Source organism: Quercus suber, unplaced genomic scaffold (genome assembly GCF_002906115.3).
Source record: "Quercus suber isolate HL8 unplaced genomic scaffold, Cork oak 2.0 scaffold_168, whole genome shotgun sequence".
Classification (NCBI taxonomy): Eukaryota; Viridiplantae; Streptophyta; class Magnoliopsida; order Fagales; family Fagaceae; genus Quercus; species Quercus suber.
In genome coordinates, this window is record NW_027069628.1 from 1139912 (window position 1) to 1158061 (window position 18150).

An 18150-nucleotide genomic window follows, 5' to 3' on the forward strand; every position below is an offset into this window, starting at 1 on the left:
CCTTTAGCAAATTCCATGATTCAATTCTATTATTAGTTTTCGGTGCTCCACAGAAGCCTGTAAAACACCACACATGGTTCACGTAAAAAAGAAAAAAAAGAAATTGTGAACTTATGGATATGTGAGAATCAAAACCGTTAATTAATTATTGATTACAGGTTCATGATTTTAGTGGTGTTCTATAATATTCATAGAGGGAAGTCAGTGTTCAAATTAACCCTCCTCACTTGTTGCAGGGAGAGAAAAAAATTGCGATAGAAAAAACATGAAGAGAAAAAAAATTGGAAATGCAATTTTTTTTTTTAAAAAAATTGTGGATAGAAGGAACGAAATAAATTGATTAAACCAAAGACTAAGAATAAAATAGTTGTAGGAGGCATGGCAAACTATCAAGCTCAATTAGGATAGGAATGGGTTGAAATTAAGGCCCAATACAATTGATTTGTAGAGGTGGATTATTAATGTCAATCCTTCAAATCTCAATAGCTGTACTTGGTTAAAGAAAAGAAATTGGCTAAGACAACAGTTTAAGTAGTGAATAATAGGAAAAAAAAAAAGATTCTTATTCAAGTTCTCTAGATTACACACTTCTCGGTTACATAATTCTTAATTCCTCTCTCCCTTTTCTATTTCTTTCTTCTTCTCTCTTCCGATTCCTTTCAGGAGTATCTTCCTTATTATATATAGCTACTAGGATTGCATCATAACCCTCCACTTAGATGGTTGTTAATCTTTCCTCAGATACTTGTCCCATTGTTGCTTTACTGGTGATGGTAGAGTAGGTTGTAGGCTGTGGGGGTATTGTTTAGGGGTCATTTTGCCATTAATGCAGTAGGCTGAGTTGGTACAAAGCATTAAATGTGGGGGTGATGGATTCTTTATCTAGAAGCTTCATCCTCTTATTGCTTGCACGTCTCTACTTCCTTCATCAACCTTCAATCCTATGGCCTTGGTGGTTTGTCTCTAGTCTCTCGAGGAGAATATGCTCCTCAGGCTGGCCGTCTTCCTTAGTTTCACTATTTAGACTATCTTGATTGTGCTGGGCCTGATCTGATGAATGGTTGGGCCTAGCTGCTCCCTGAGTTGAGCCCATTTGATGATTTTCCTTCCTTGGGCTTTCCCCTCCCACAATAGTGATTTATAAAAAGACAGTTTATTATTACTTTGTTTCATAGAGAGATCAAATGATATCATAATAGAGTCTTGAGATACAATTCATTAATAAGGCCTAGAGTGTAATAATATTTTCATAGTGACACTTGTTATATAATTAATAATAACTTTTGATTAGTCAAGAGTTGATGGAAACCTGAAACTCATTAGAGTTAGAGCCTTATTTTTTTTTATTTTTTATTTTTTGGTCCCATCTTAAGCCACATACTAATTAGATAATTAATTATTATTTAATAACTAGTCGTAGACTATTTTGTAATGTGGTATAATGTATGATTTATTCTCTAAAACGTACTGGAGATAATTTGTTCTCCTTAAAAGTTGAACTATTTCTAAAATTATTTTTCATCTCTCAATCTCTACAAATATATCATCCTATTATTTTGAGTTTTTTATTTTATTTTATTTCATTTTTATTTTATTTATTTATTTATTTAAAAAAAAAAAACTTAGGTGCATTTGATTGATATTATTCCATTTTTTTTTAAGACAAAAGATAGAAATACTATTCTTTTTTCAAGTAATCTATATTATTCAAGTTTTTGTATAGTGCATTATGTTTTTTTTTTTCTACAACTAAAATTTTTATGTTCCAAAATTAGTTATTTGAATTTCTCATTCTCTTAAGAAGATTATCATGATAACCAAATCTTATCACAAATTTACAATTGATATTACTCAAATAATTTATAAACATAATCAAATACATAATCATTTAGATTGTATTTTGATATAAACTCAAATTCTCATTTCTAAAATATCTAATGGAGAGAGAGAGAGAGAGAGAGAGAGAGAGAGAGAGAGAGAGAAATTACTTTTTTTTTTTTTGGAAAAGAATGTGAGACAAAAAACAAAATTATATAAAAGAAGATGAGTAGAAAAATATTCAAAAGAAAATGCATAGTTGTAAACACCAAATTATCTAAGTCATGCTATGCAATAGAAAAATATTAAATTATTTTGTAATTTCATAGGATAACATGTAACAAACAAAGGAAAAAAGAAAAAGAAAAAAAAAGAGAGAATATAATCAAATCATGGAGATTAAGTTCTATGAGGGTGATGAGATTGACATGAATGGAGCTATGCAAGAGATTGTGCCTAAGAAGGAGATTATTAAGATATGTGGAGGTGCTGATTGTTGCATGGTTGGAGCCATGCAAGAAGATGAGAAGTATAAGGAGATTAAGAACAAGGCGTAAGGGGCTAAGAACAAGATTGGGGCAAAGAACACATTGAAAAAGCATGTTTACTACATGTACAAAATTAGAGATGTGAAGAATAATTTTTTAACAGAGATTCTATCTAATGTTGAGTAATTAATGATAAACATGTTCGGGATCGGCAAGGCTATTGGGTTTTATTTTTCTTAAGAGCCTTCAAAATAAAAAATATTTTATGATTCAAAACAAGACTAACACCCATATTTAGCATTAAAAAATTGGTAAAACTTGGATTAAGGGTGTCCACCCAAACTCGGACTCGACCTAACCGACCAGACCTGATCATAACTGACCCACCCGTGATCGATCCGAGAGCTTTAGCGGGTCGGCGGCAGGTTATAGAACCCAAAATCCAACTCCGATGGGTCAATTGGCGAGTTCTCTCCTTTAAAACCTGCCTCAATCAACCCGACCAGAACAAATTCCAAAATTCAGCGAAGCAAGAATTTTTCGACGAGTTTTTGGTCAAAATACTTTAGATTTTTGTGAGATTTATGTTGGATTTTGGGAGATATCACCAAATCTAGTGGAAATCTCACTAGATCTAGTGAGATCTCATTATATCCGGTGAGATCTCCGCTGGATCTGGTGAGTTTTCACCTGAAATCAACTATTTTGGCCAACTTTTTCACCATGGACGGTTTTGACCGAACTGACTATTTTCTGGTGCAAATCCAACTGCTTCGATTCAACTCGCTTGCCAGTCAGTAGCGGGTTAGAACTTCCTCTAGTCGATTCTATCGGGTCGGTCTCAGGTTGGGCACAAACCCAAACTCGAACTGACCCGTGGACACCCCTAACTTGGATACACTTGTTTATATGCAATTTTTGTTGGTTCCACAACTAAATTAAAAAAACATAATTGCATTAAATTTAATTGTCCTTGAAATATTTGTGCTTTATCGAAAAATGTAATTATAAGTTTAAATTTAATTGCGAAACCTAATGTATAAAATCTAATTAAAAAGTTATACCTAAGTTTTGCTCTTAACCATATATATATATATATATATATATATATAGCCAAATCCAATTAGATTTCAAATTGGAATTCAATTATAGCCTAATTTTGCACCACAGGTCTCATCTAATCTAAGATTTTAAATTTTTATACCAAGTGAATTAATTCTATGAAAAAATTGGATTTTAATTAGAGTTTAAATTTGCATCACATGTCCCATCTAATCTAAGTTTTTAAATTTTTGTGTCAAGTGAGTTAATTCAGTATAGAAAACGAGGAGTCCAATACAAAAAAACCATAAAAAATTCTAACCATATATTTAACTTTATATATAAAATTAGAGGAAAAAAGAAGTTCAATGATTTTATATTTATGAGCCATTTTTTCTATGTAACTAAAAATAATTCAAATTTATAAGTCATTTATGTAATATATCATAACTATGTACGGTCCATTGCTAATTATGTAATATGTGTGTGTGTGTGTGGGATGATGAAGCCTGAAGAGAGAGGATCATTGAGTGGAATCCACCCAAGGAGCAACTGGGCCCAACTATTCATCAGATTAGGCCCAGCCCTAACTAGGATAACCCAGTCAGAGAAACCGAAGAGAGTAGTCTAATCAAGGAGCATCTGCTCCTTGGGAGATTGGGGATAAACCACCAAGGCCAAAAGGTTAAAGGCCTAGGAAGGAAGTAGAGATGTGTAAATAAGGGAGGGAGGAAGCTTCCAAATAAAACACTCATCATCTCCATATTTAATGCACTATACCAACTCAGTCTACCGCATTGATGGCAGAATGACCCCTGAACAGTGCGCTCACAGCTTGCAGCCTACTCTACCACTACCAGTAAGGTAGTGATAGGACAAGTATCTAAAGAGGGGTCAACGGCCATCCAAGTGGAAGGTTGTGATGCAATCCAAGCAATTATATAGGAAGGAATATCCTCCTAGACAGGAGATCAGAAAAACTCACAAGGAAGATAGAGAGAAAAATTGAGAGCTGTAAAACCGAGAAGTGCATATCCTAAGAACTGTTGCTCCTCGACCCACCCAAGGACAAGCATAAATAAGAATTTCTATTTTCTTTGTCATAATACTCCATTTAAAATGTTGTCTTTGCCAACCTTCTTTCTCTAATTACTGAACCACAGTTATCAAGGCATAAAAGTTTGACCTTGGCTAACCACCTCTACAAATTAATTGTATTGGGCCTTCATTCCAGCTCATTCTCTTCAAAATTAGATTTTTCTTTTGTTAGCATTTCATAAAAATTAAATTGTTTAGATTTTTGCTGTTATTTTTTCTCTAAACTAATGATCATATTTTTATACTGTTTTTATTAAGATATTTTGTATGCGAAGATCTTGAACCTAAAAAATTGAAATTGAGCTGAATAATACTATGCACCTATCCCCATTCAATTTAGGAGATACTATTGGACCAATCTATTCTTTTTATTTTGTATTGTATTTAGTAGAATTTCACATGTAATGATTGTGAATTGATATTACATATGTAGTATCCAATAGTGATTTTCAAAATTATATGCATAATAGTAATGTAATAAGAAACTGACGTAACTAACATCATGAAAATTATAAGGAAAAACCATTTTAACACCTTCAAATGTCCTAGTTGAATTAATGTCTTATATGTTTAAGAACCCAAGCTAACATCAATAGTACCACAACAATTTATTATTCTTGTGTGTAAGTACGAGTTATATACTAGTATAAATAAGAGAAAAGATACAAAATGATAGTTTTTAAATATGTAGACATTTTCTTTTCCTTTTTAAATATTGTTTAAAATGATGTGGTTTCCAAAAAAAAAAAAAAAATTGTTTTGTTCTTATTTGTTACATTACTCATGGAGATGGATTGAAGAGTTACATTGAAAATTGACTCAAACTTGAGCAACGAAAATGTAAATTTGAATACATGAGGGACATGAAAACCCCATAACGTCAAGGGGCAAAAACATGATTTAGGCTTTAAAATATTATTCACATTATGGTCCCTATATAAATAAGTGTTAAATAATTAATGATATTGTGTATATATATATATATATATATTTTTTTTTTTTATGTATTAAATTATATAAGTTCTGTTGCGTAACCCATCCATGGTACTAGTTTAATTGTATGATAATTCCTGGAAATATAAATGCTTTATTGGCTCATGATATTATTGGGACTTAAACAAAGCAATCTCATAAACCCAAACGTTGCATCACCGCCGGCCACCATAAGTTTAATCAAAACCAGGACACCTCACCAACAAATTTACCCATGCCCCCATGACTACCTAACACCATATTTGCAAACAACCAATGGACCTATCAACCCGCCACCATGATGTGGCTTAACTCGCCCTTAAAACAACAGAGTTTACGCAGTTTTGATTAGTAAAAAAACGTCATTTTGAGGTCATGTGACACATAATGACCACATCTTTAGCAAAATTAGATGGAATGATAAGATTTAAAGCAATCTCAAATGTTAAAGACGAAAATCTAAATTCTTAAATATATTGGGAAAAAATCAAAATTACTCCAAATTTAAAAAGTGGAGTGTAATTTAATCTAACTTCTTTTAGAATATAGCAGGAACTTTCTCCAAAGGTGCTTTACTAGCTTTTGTTATTCAAAGTGTGTAATGGAAAGCTATTTAAAGTGAGTAATGGAATCGGGTGCTTTTTGGTTTATTAGTTATTATTTATGAAATATTTTTTGTGTATATATATATATATTTATGTTTTTCAATGATTGATAATATTAGAAAAAAATGAATTAAAGGAAAACTATATTTGGTTAACAAAAAAAAATTATTGCTTATTTTTAAATTTTTTTTATTAAAATATTTTTAGAAAAAAATTCTATGTCACAGTAAGCTAAATAAGAGAAGTTACGAGATTATTTTTCAACTAATTTAATGTTTCTACAAAATATAAGTAAATGAAATAATTTTATAGAAAATACATTTCTGAAAAATCACTCATTTTCTAGAAAATATTACTACTAAAACAAATAGAGTGTTAAGTTATTTATATATTAGGTTATACAATTATATTCAAACACATAATTGATTTGATTTGATTTGGGTTTTTTTTTTTTTTTTTTTTTTTGGGAAAGAAAACATCTTCTGTTATGTAATTTGAATTTAATTAAAGAACCTAATTTATTGTACCTAAGGACTTGTAATAAGTTTTACCCATTATTTATTACTACTTAATGACAAAGTCACCCATATTTGCTAATAAGGCAGACATGCTAGTAGTATTGCTAAAGATATGACAAATTTTATAATATTTTCCATAATTTATTGAGAGTTAGATGTCAAATTGTGATTGTTATAACATTACTTTAACATGAACTTACAACATACACAGCTTTTATCATACACCAACACAGCAAAACACCTTAACCAGTTTTTTTTTTTTTTTTTTTTTAATTGTAATTTTTTTTGTGTCAATAAAATCGTTGTCCAATTTATCAAATTGTTCTAGAAAATTTTTTATTTTTCATAACTTGTTGAGGTGACAGATTGTAATTAATACAAATCTGAAGTGACACCAACAAACGTCACATCTCATACTATTGCCAGAACTAGGGGCATAATCAAGAATTTTTATTTGTGGAGTCAAGATTAATTTACGATATTGATTTGCAATTGAAGAAAAACTCAGAGTACTACATACTTACATACATATATGTCTTTGTAAATTATTTTAAAAAAGAATATTAAATGCAAAGTAAACCATAACTCATATATATAATAGCACAAGATTCTTGTAATGGATTTTTAATTAGTGTGCTACGTATTATATAGTAGCACTCAAAATATTAACAAAGCTAAATGACCAATTTAGTACCTTAAGGTCATTTTTTCCATGTGTTTCTCATATTCTTTTGAAAAATCATAAGGTCATAACATTCTTAAAAATTAAATATAAGTATATAAAAAAATTAGACTACTTCTACAAGAAGACATACTATCAATAAAAATTAAATATAAAAAAAATCACTAATAAGCAAGGATAAAATAAATAGAATTTAAATTAAACTAAAGTAGATTACTATAGTAAAAAATAAATTCAAAACCGTTTTTGTAAAAAAAAAGGGGCATACATCATTACATTGATTCTCAAAAAAAAAAAAAGAAAAAAAAGAAAAGAAAAAGGGCATACATCTGACATGTTGGGAAGAGTAGTGGAATAAAAGTTGAAAGAATTGGAATTTGGGAAGGGGCTGAATTTTGGGGCTGTGTGGTGGGTGGGGGCCAAACTTTGCACTTGGAGGGGACGGCTCTTATAAATATGAACAGGGATCTAATTTACTTGCAGTTAGAGCGTTAGCATTGGCAAATGCTAAAGCCATATCTAAGAGATATTTAGCATTTTTGGTCTTAAAATCAGCTGCATCAGAAGATTGCAAACAGCACTATTGCAAATTTTTTTGCAATAATGCTACAGTGCAATTCTAAACATAGAATTGCACTGTTCACAGTATTGCAAAAAAAAATTAATATTTTACTCCTTTTTATACCCGAAATTTCTCTCTCATCCCTCTAATTTTTTTTGTTCTCTTCTCTCTCTTCCTTCTCTGTTTCTCCATCTGGTCTCTCATCTCTGATGCTTCATTGCCGAAATTTCTCACCCATCTCACACGGCCTCTCTCTCATCTCTCATCGCACGGCCTCTCTCTCAGTGCACCGGTGCTGGGTTTTGGATTTTTGAGGTTGAATTAGCGTGGATCGGCGAGCTGGGTTTGGATCGGTGGGCTGGGATCAGTTGATGGCAAGCTCTGATGGTGGCTTTGGGGATATTTTTTTTGAATGGGTTTGCTCCGGTGGCTACATTACATTGATTCTCAAAAAAAAAAAAAAAAAAAAAACAAAAAGGGGCATACATCTGACATGTTGGGAAGAGTAGTGGAATAAAAGTTGACAGAATTGGAATTTGGGAAGGGGCTGAATTTTGGGGCTGTGATGGTGGGTGGGGGCCAAACTTTGCACTTGGAGGGGACGGCTCTTATAAATATGAACTGGGATCTAATTTACTTGCAGTTAGAGAGATTTTATAAAATTTTGTGGGGGTTGTGGCCCCCTATGAACAACATAGTTCCACCCCTGGCCAGTACTTAGGAGAAATTCGTTATTTTCTTTTCTGTTATACCTATCCAGAAACCTTTCTATATAACCCTAATTTCTTATGAAATTCTACGTGCACTTCCCACATTAAAGAGCTAGAGATCAACCTAAAACCATAGAGAAAATTTCTGTTTGTTCTCTCAACATTCACACCCTCCATTTCTAAATTTAATGGGAGAAGATTCAATGCCATACACACATCGATACTTTGAGTGTTCTCGAGTGTTGTTAGTGCTGGGAAATCAATATATAAAGTAGTCCCAAATCCTCAAGAGGCCTTTCAAGCTGGTTTTGTATTATTAAGGAGACTTGTTCATATATTCATATGGTTGATGGCTCAACTTGTGAATCAAAAGACTAACAAGGAGAAAAGATTTAGGGATTAGTTGCTAACAAGAGCGGGAGCTTGAGTGCATAGCCTTTACTTAGCTTTGAGGGTTTTGTTAGTGATTTATATTGCAACTATCCTTGTTAGCGGATCGTTCGACACAATTGGTACCATAGTCTTTTTTTTGACTGATTTTGGGTTTTTTCTTTTTGTAAACAATTTCGGTGTTCTTTTGGGTGTGATTGATTGTTTAGGATTTGTTTTTTTGATTATCTATCCATGTATATATTAATTGTTTAATTACACTAATAATTTGATTTGGTTTGCAATTAGCTTAAAATTGAGGTCTAAACTATAATTCTCAGAATTAGAGTACGCGGGTATCTTTAAAAAATAAAAGATGCATGTAAGCAAAATAAATTGACTAAACTTGCCCTAAGGATATAGAATAGTTAAATAAAGGAAGAAGTTAAAATGTTTTCTGATAATCCTTTTTTTACTATTTTTAATCTCAAAACAATTTTATTTTTTTTATTTTTCATAAATTGGTGTATGCTACTCTTTGCTTTTATTCTCAAAAAAAGAAAAAAGAAAAAAAAAAAAGAGAATCATTTCAAAAATGATACTTTTTTTTTTTTCAATTTATGTTTTTGTTACATAATAAAAGATTTTTTAAGAAAAAAAATGATATTTTATTATAAAACTTAACGTGTTGTTTAGAAAATGAAGGAAATGTTTAGTAGAGGTATTTAAACAATAATTTTTAATATTTAAACTTCATAATTCTTATTTTTACAACATTTTTTTAATTTACACATATTATCAAGTCACTTAAACAGCAATGTTAAAAATCTATAATCAAACGGGCCTAAAAGATTTGCCGCGTTAAAAGAAATTATTAAAAAAAAGTTGTAGGAAATTTCGAGATCATTGCTCTGTTGAAAAAGAATTGGCCTTGGATAAAAAGAAACGCTTTATCCTTTATGACATTGAGTGAAAGTGGTACGAAAAGTGGAACAAGAGTCGTCGTTGATTTTTCTTGGGACCAATAATAGTCATCTAAACAGACAAACAATCATGAGACTTGTGAGCTAAGTTTAACTTTGAACATATTACAAATAGAACTCGTTTACTCCACTTCCCACTGCGTCTTTGAGTCAGCAAACCATAGTGATAGTGTAGAATTTCTGTGATCTTAAAGTTTCCTACATTTTCCTTGTTCTTTTTTTTTCTGTTCAATCTTGTTAGCTAAGATGGGAAAAGGAGAGGGTCCGGCGATTGGAATTGACTTGGGAACGTGCTACTCATGTGTGGCAATTTGGCAACGTAATCGGGTGGAGATCATACCCAATGATCTGGGGAACCGTACAACACCATCTTATGTGGCTTTCAATGAAACTCACCGCTTGATTGGTCAGGCAGCTAAGGACCAGGTTTCCATGAACCCCACCAACACTGTTTTTGGTGAGTTCCTTACTTCTCTGATACCATTACAAGTTTAGATTTTTAGAGTTTTATTGGATTGTTTCATGTTTGTGTTTAAACATATATATCTGGGTTCTGTTTTAGTCAAAATTATTGTGAAGCTGAGGAAACTTGAAAAAAAAAAAAATTATTACTATTGTTTTGCTTTCTTTTATAATAGTGAAAAGGAACAGTCATTTGCTGTAAAATGGGGAATTTCTCTTTCTGTTATAGGAAAGTCCTTTGCTTTTAGTGAGACTTGTAGTTTAGCCCTGGTTATCGGTTTGGTTTGAAAGCTGGGTTTCGGACTATTGTGATCTGTGTAATCAAGAGTTTTTCAAGTCACAGTTGTTATAACTGTATTGGATCATTATTAATAATCAATGTGCCATGACTTTAAAGTTTAATTTTTGTAAGCAAGCTTCCTATACAATAGATTGTGAAAATTAGAAATTAGATTTTAGCTTTCCTTAATTATGCATGGCTTTACCAATAATGTTATGGACAACTTTTTTCATAACAAATTTCATAATTTTTGAAGTTATCAATTGTGAGTAACGGGTCCATGATCATCAGTTATATCTACCATTTATAGTTAACTACTTTAGCAATTGTAAAATTTGTAGTAAAAAAAGTTGTGTTTGCCGCGTTACTAATTGTCTAAGGTAAATTAAAACTTAAAAAAAAAAAATTCATGTTTTTTATATAAATTTTACGTCTTAACTATGATATTTGATATTTTATCTATGAAATTGTTTGCTGATTTAGTTAGTAATAATTCATCTAATTATTTCTTAAAATTGTTTTTGTTTGAACAAGTTAAGATCGTTGGGTGATTTATTAAGTTACAATATTGACTTTAATAAATTAGACTATATTGTTCTATGCTTTATATTTTATTTTATTTTTGTCATATTCTAATTTTATATTATTGATTCTATTTCAATTATTTGTAAATATTTTTCAATTATAAATATCTACTAAAAAAATATCAATCTAAATATGAAACATTTAAGAAAAAAAAAGAAAGAGAAGAGCAAAAAAATCAACTGAATCTCAAATAGAATCTCTTGATAAAGTTATTAGGAATTTAATAAGTATAACAAATTTATGTGAAATTTGAAAATTCAAAATAAAAATTTATCAAAAAGAGTTGGAAGGGCATGAAATAATATTAGGGAAAAATGGCGATGAAAATAATCATAATAATACTCAAATTTCAAAAATATAATATAACAATTTTTGATAACATAAAAATGTTAATCATTCTTTTTAAAATGCATATATAGCTTGCAAAATTTTACTACCAATATTTATTTACAGTTGTTTATTTGTTTCTATGAAAGGAAAAGTTTTTAAAACTAGAATTGATTATCTCACAAGAAAATTAAATGAATTAGTTATATTATAATTTGAAAAGTGGATATGAGAAGAACCTAAATATAAAAACTTAATTAGTAATTTTACATCTCAAAAGGTAAGTAGAATGTATTTTAATATTTTTTTTAAATAATGAATTTTAAATTTAAGAAATGCTCCATTTCAATCTTATTTCAAAATCAATTATATCATAAGAAAATTAAATGGATTACTCATATTATCGATTAAAAAGTTGTTATTAGGAAAACCTATATATGCTAACTAAATTAATAAGAGGAGTAGCTTTTATGTAATTAAAAAAAAAAAAAAAAAACTATAATGGATTTTAGATATGAAATGGTCCCACTTAAGATTATGCTCTTAGCCTCTTAGGCCTCAACTTGATTTAAGCCGGTACTGATTGTATCTATAGCTCATTAGTGGCGTGGTCTTGTCATATTGTGTTTCTCTTGTTAATAATATTTTCTCATTCAATGTTGAAATTTTATTTTGCATAAGACAAATCCCTGGGGCGGTAAGAAAAGTTCATCTATGTTTGCTTTGATATGGTTTCAATGAAGCTATGAATGTTTAATGTAATGATTTGTTTATTCAGCAAAAAAAAAAAGAAAATAAGTAATGATTTTTTTGCATATTGATGTTCATGTTGGTGGTATGAAGACTCTAAACGTTTGATTGGAAGGCCATTCAATGATGAATCTGTGCAACGTGACATGAAACTGTGGCCGTTCAAGGTGATTGCTGACCCTGATCATGGGAGGCCCATTATTGCGGTCACATACAAGTATGAGGAAAAACATTTTTTGGCTGAAGAAATCTCTTCAATGGTACTCGTAAAGATGAAGGAGATTGCTGAGGCTCACTGCGGTTCAAAGATCAAGAATGCTGTCATTTCTGTCCCTGCTCGTTTCAACCACTCACAGCGTCAAGCCACAATGGATGCCGGTGTCATTGCTGGTCTAGATGTGATGCGACTTATCAATGAGCCAACTGCTGCTGCTATTGCATATGGGCTTGACAAGGATGGTACTGGTGAGAGGAATGTGCTCATCTTTGATCTTGGTGGTGGGACATTGGATGTCTCACTTCTTACAATTGAAGGGGGTATCTTTGAAGTGAAAGCTACAGCTGGTAATACTCACTTGGGAGGTGAAGATTTTGATAGTAGAATGGTGAATCATTTCATTCAAGAGTTCAAGAGAAAGCATAAGAAGGATATTACCGGGGGTAAGGCTTATAGGAAGTTGTGGAATGCTTGTGAAAGGGCTAAGAGGATGCTCTCATCTAACACTAGAACAACAATTGAGATTGATTCTTTGTATGATGGTATTGATTTCTATTCTTTTATCACCCGTGCCAAGTTTGAGGAGCTTAACATGAATTTATTCAGGAAATGTATGGGGCCTGTTGAGAAGTGTTTGAAGGATGCTAAGATGGACAAGAGCAGTGTCCATGATGTGGTACTGGTTGGAGGGTCTACGAGGATCCCCAAGGTTCAGAAATTGTTACAGAACTTCTTTGATGGGAAGGAGCTCTGCAAAAGAATTAATCCTGATGAGGCTGTTGCTTATGGTTGTGCTGTGCAGGCTGCAATTCTCAATGGTGAGGGTAATACGAGAGTGGAAAAAATCTTGTGCCTAGATGTCACCCCTCTATCTCTTGGTTTGGAGACCTCTGAAGATGTCATGACTGTGTTGATTCCAAGATACACCTCCATTCCCACCAAAAAGGAGCAGGAATTCACAACCTATTCTGATGAACAGAAGAGTGTGTATATCCAGGTTTATGAGGGTGAACATGCCAAAACAAGTGGTAACAATTTGCTGGGCAAGTTTGAGCTCTCTGGTATTCCTCCAGCTCCTAGTGGAGTTCCAAAAATTGCTGTTTGTTTTGACGTTGATGTTGATGGAATCTTGAATGTTTCTGCCAAGGACAAAACCACTGGAAAGAGGAATAACATTACAATCACTGATAAGTGCAGGCTCTCCAAGGAAAAGATTAAGAAATTAGTGCAGGAGGCTAAGAAGTACAAGGCTGAGGATGAGGAGCATAACATGAAGGCCGAATTAAAGAATGCACTTGAGAACTATGCTTTCAACATGAGGAGCACATTCAGAGAAGAAGAGACTGTTGCTAAGGTTCGTGCTGTGGACAAAAAGATGGTTGAAGAAGTAATTGAGGAGACTATCGATTGGCTTGAAAGGAATCAGCTTGCTGAGGCAGACGAATTTGAGGATAAGATGAGCGAGCTAGAGAACATCTGCAATGCAGTAATTGCCATGATTGGTCAAGGTGCTGATGATGACGTGGGTGAAGCCACACTTGAGGATGAACAGCAGATGGAGGAGATTAAGATTCATCAAGGTGTTGATAGTGACATGAATGTATCTACTCAAGAGGATACGAAGCCTAAGAAGGAGATTCACATTTGTCAGGGTCCTAATGGTCATATGGCTATAGCCATGAAAGAGGTCAATATTCAGAAGGAGATTAAGGACAAAGCGCAGGAGGCTGAGAAGAATATAGCTCAGGATAAGGAGGACAAGAAGGAGATTAAGGACAAAGGGCAGGAGGCTGAGAAGAATATAGCTCAGGATAAGGAGGATAAGAAGACGGAGATTAAGGACAAAGGGCAGGAGGTTGCGAAGAATATAGCTCAGGATGAGGAGGATAAGAAGAAGGAGAAGGTTGAGAAGTACATGGCTGAAGATAAGGAGCATAAAAAGAAGATTGAGGCAAAGGACGCGTTGGAAAATTGTGCTTACTACATGAGTTACAAAATCAACGATGTGAAGAAGGCTTTGACAAAGACTGAAGATGCAATTGAGCAGACCATCTTCTGGCTTCAAAGGAACCAGCTTTCTGAGGCAGATGAGTTTGTGGATAAAATGAAGGAGCTGGAGGGCATTTGTTACCCGTTTATTACCAAGATGTACCAAGGAGCTGGTGGTGATTATGGTAAATGATTCTCTTGCACATTTCCTTGCTTAATAGCTTATTAAGAATGTTGTTGCTGACAGAACCATGATTCTGTCGAGGTCTCCCTCTGTAAATTTGGTAGTAGCTTATTAATAATGTTGTTTATAAAGATGTAGTAACAGCCTTATTGTAATCTTGTTTGGGTTTGTGAATGATGAGGGTTACTTGCTTGGGCTGATATGGTCCATGCTCTCTGTTTCTCTCTGTTTTGAATGCCAATATCTTTTTACCTCTATGAAGCTATTTTCTCTGGAAAAGATACCACTCTTGACCTTTCTCAAATCTCAAACCGGCGAACCTTTGTAGTTAACAAAGCAATTAAACTGCAATTTGAGCGTAAAATTTCATTCGGTAGTTGAGTATCTTCATGTGACAAATTTTGCTATATTTCTTACAACCCAATGCCTTCCAAAGATGCAAATTGGTAAAGGACATTATTAAGTGATATTTGCAGAAGTCAATACCTGTAATTCCAAATTTAATCAACATTAGAAATGTGGCCCGTGCGGACTAAGTAAACCAAAAAAGAAAACCAAGAAAAAGATTTTAAGAATATAATCAACAAGAAAGTGGATAATAAACATGAAGAATAAAACTGACTTCAAGTTACATGGTAAAAATAAACACACAAAGACCAAATTTTTACTAGAACCAAAAATTATACTGTAATATTTTATAATGAACTTTCTTTTAAGTTCTTTAAAAATTTTGGCATCTAATATAATCGGAATAGTATTCTAAATTGTTTGAATATTCAGTAATGAGTTTTATTTTGTGCAAACTATATTAAAAATTCCGTTGTACTCATAATGTGCCAAATGGAAAAGCATGTTGAACGGTGGGACAAAATAGGTTTTTGCCCTTTTCAGGCAAATTATATAGCATTATGCCTCCCTTTCCAAACTAAATAGGAAAATGCCTCTATTTTAAAACTCGATTTTTGATAAATCGAGTTTAAAAAAAAAAAAAAAAATTCTTAGGTCCTATAGTGATGTTTTAAGGAGCCTATAGTGACGTTTTTAGGACCTATAGTGACGTTTTTTTAGCTCAACTTCAATGAAATTGAGTTATAGGTAAAAAAATGCCACTATAGGTCGGTTTCATTGCCTATAACTCGATTTCATTGAAGTCGAGTTAAAAAACTTCATTATAGGTCCTTAAAACGTCACTATAGGCTCCTTAAAAACGCCACTATAGGACCTAACTCGATTGATCAAAAATCGAGTTTTAAAAGAGGAGCATTTCCCTAATTAGTTTGGAAAGGGGGGCATAATGCTATATAATTTGCCCGAAAAGGATATAAGGCATTTTTGTCCTCGAACGGTGGGTAAAACTTACTTGAGCCATATATCGCAAGCACGCTGTGTAAGAATTCATTTTTATTATTAAAAAAAAAAATGTTATTTAAAAATAATTTGATAAAAGATGAAACTTCTTTAGGACTATTGCTTAATTTGAGTAGTTTTTCTAAACTTTTCGAAATGTTAGGCAAAAAAGTTTATAATTGGGGTAAAATGTTGTTAACATCCCTGAGATTTATACTAATGTCAGTTAGGTCCAAGACTTTTCAAAACTGATAAACTTTTTTCTAATCTCAACTTAGACTCTAATTTGTTATTCATTTTATCCTCTCTCTCATGGTGATTAGGGACCAAGTTAGTCAGTTTTGAAAAGTTTTGGACCTAGCTAACATTAACTCAAACCTAAGGTGTTAAGTGTATTTTATCCTAATAATTTTAATGTAGTTTTGGTGCAAAGCATGGAGAAAGCACATGCTACACATCATACCACACATAACACTTGTGTCCAGCCAATTGGCACAACCACAATGTGTAAAGATAGAACATTTAGTATTTAGTACTAAGCATGGGCAAGATACATTTACATCCTACATTAAAATTTTCTGTGGTCTCTAGTAACACGACCCCCCCCCCCCATCGGGTTACTAGATTAATATCTCTCTTGTTGTCATCTGCCTTGTCCTGTTTTTTTTCTCCCTATCGTTGTAGACATCTCGTTTTGTATCTGTTAATAAGTTTTAGTCCCCGCCTCCAATGATAAGTTTGATATACGTCAACCAAGGGTAATTAAAGAGTACACAATAGTTTGGAAGTAATCACGACTTAAAAGCGCTCAAATCGCTTTGAAAACAATGCTGAAAAATGACATTTGTTTACTGTTTTGACCATAACTTTGGCTCCACAAACACTTTTTGAGTGAAGTTTGTTTCATTGGAAAGTAGACATCCTGGGCTTCAATTTGAATACAAATTTTGCCTAATTTGGATGAGTTAGTTATAACCGTTTGAAGTCAGGCCATTAGAGCTATCGGGAATTAGGGTATGCGTACGCATAAATCAAGTGTGCATGCACACACTTGAAAGATGCGTACACACACTCATTTTCTGGGTAGTGAAAACTTAATTTTTAAGGGCCTAAAACATCATTCTTTGATGTGGACCAACCCCTAGATCCTTGGGAACGTCCAAAGACATCTAAAAAGCCCAGAAAACCCTAAATTTTACTTTTAAATACTCACCTTATGTTTTCAATCAAAACCCTAGCTAGAGAGAGTTTATTTTTTGCCTCCATCTTCTCTAAAACCTTAGTTCTCTTTTCTAAAACACCCACCCAGCACCTAAGCACGTTTTTTACAGATTCAAATCCTCTCTCCTTAACTCTCTGTGGTCTTGGGAAGTAAAAGAAACCAACTTACGTTGCCCAATGTAAGATTCAAACCTCTCTAGTCTGTTGTGTTGACTGTAGTAGGGGATTTTTTTTATTCCTCTCGTGTATTTTTCTGCTATTCTTTCTTTGATACTTTTCTTATTATTAATGGATGCGATGATGGAGGAGATGTGGAGAAAATTTAGCCTATCAAAAGAGGAAAAAGTAGTTTTGGTTGTGAGCTCCCAAGATGTGTCAAACTCAAAACAACATGCAAAATTCAGTATCTTGTTCAAGTTACAAACTAGTAAGGACTTTAACAAGGAAGTGTTCAAATCCATCATTTAGAAACTTTGGTGTGGTTTGCATGGTGTTACTATTAAAGAGGTTGGAAACAATCTTTTTTTGGCTATTTTTATAAGTGAGGAGGACATGGTGGAGGTTCTAGACAAAAGTACTTGGACCTTTGACAGGAGATTGATTTTATTGAAGCAATTTAAAGGTGATCTCAGTTCAGGTAATGTTTCCTTCCAATTCTCCACTTTTTGGATTCCGGTCTTCAATATTCCCATTAAATGTATGAACTCCTTTTTTGATACTCGGATTGCCGATGAGAATGGTGTTTCATTTTTAGTTGATGTCTTGAAGAGTGGATTGGCTTGGGGTCCCTTTCTTAGGATTTGGGTTAATATTGACATTACTAAACCCCTTATGAGAGGAAAAATGATTCAAATTGAAAGAGTAGAGAAATGTTGGGTATTTTTTTAAGTATGAAAGGCTGCCTACCTTTTGTTATAGATGCGGCATACTTGGTCATCAAGA

General features: G+C 32.7%; 1 protein-coding gene across 1 annotated transcript; it reads left to right on the forward strand.

Moving 5' to 3' along the window:
• The first annotated feature begins 9910 nt into the window (after positions 1-9910).
• Positions 9911-14919, forward strand: LOC111995730 (heat shock cognate 70 kDa protein 2). Its single transcript, XM_024027661.2, has 2 exons — positions 9911-10303; positions 12344-14919. The coding sequence occupies exons 1-2, from the start codon at positions 10093-10095 to the stop codon at positions 14647-14649; spliced, it is 2517 nt and encodes an 838-aa protein (XP_023883429.2). The 5' UTR covers positions 9911-10092; the 3' UTR covers positions 14650-14919.
• The last annotated feature ends 3231 nt before the right edge of the window (positions 14920-18150 follow it).

Bases quoted from the DNA above. Each gene is read 5' to 3' on its own strand.
- LOC111995730 (XM_024027661.2), top strand. From the start codon at position 10,093: ATGGGAAAAGGAGAGGGTCCGGCGATTGGAATTGACTTGGGAACGTGC. The intron at 10,304-12,343 runs GTGAGTTCCTTA...GGTGGTATGAAG, and splicing joins CCCCACCAACACTGTTTTTG to ACTCTAAACGTTTGATTGGA.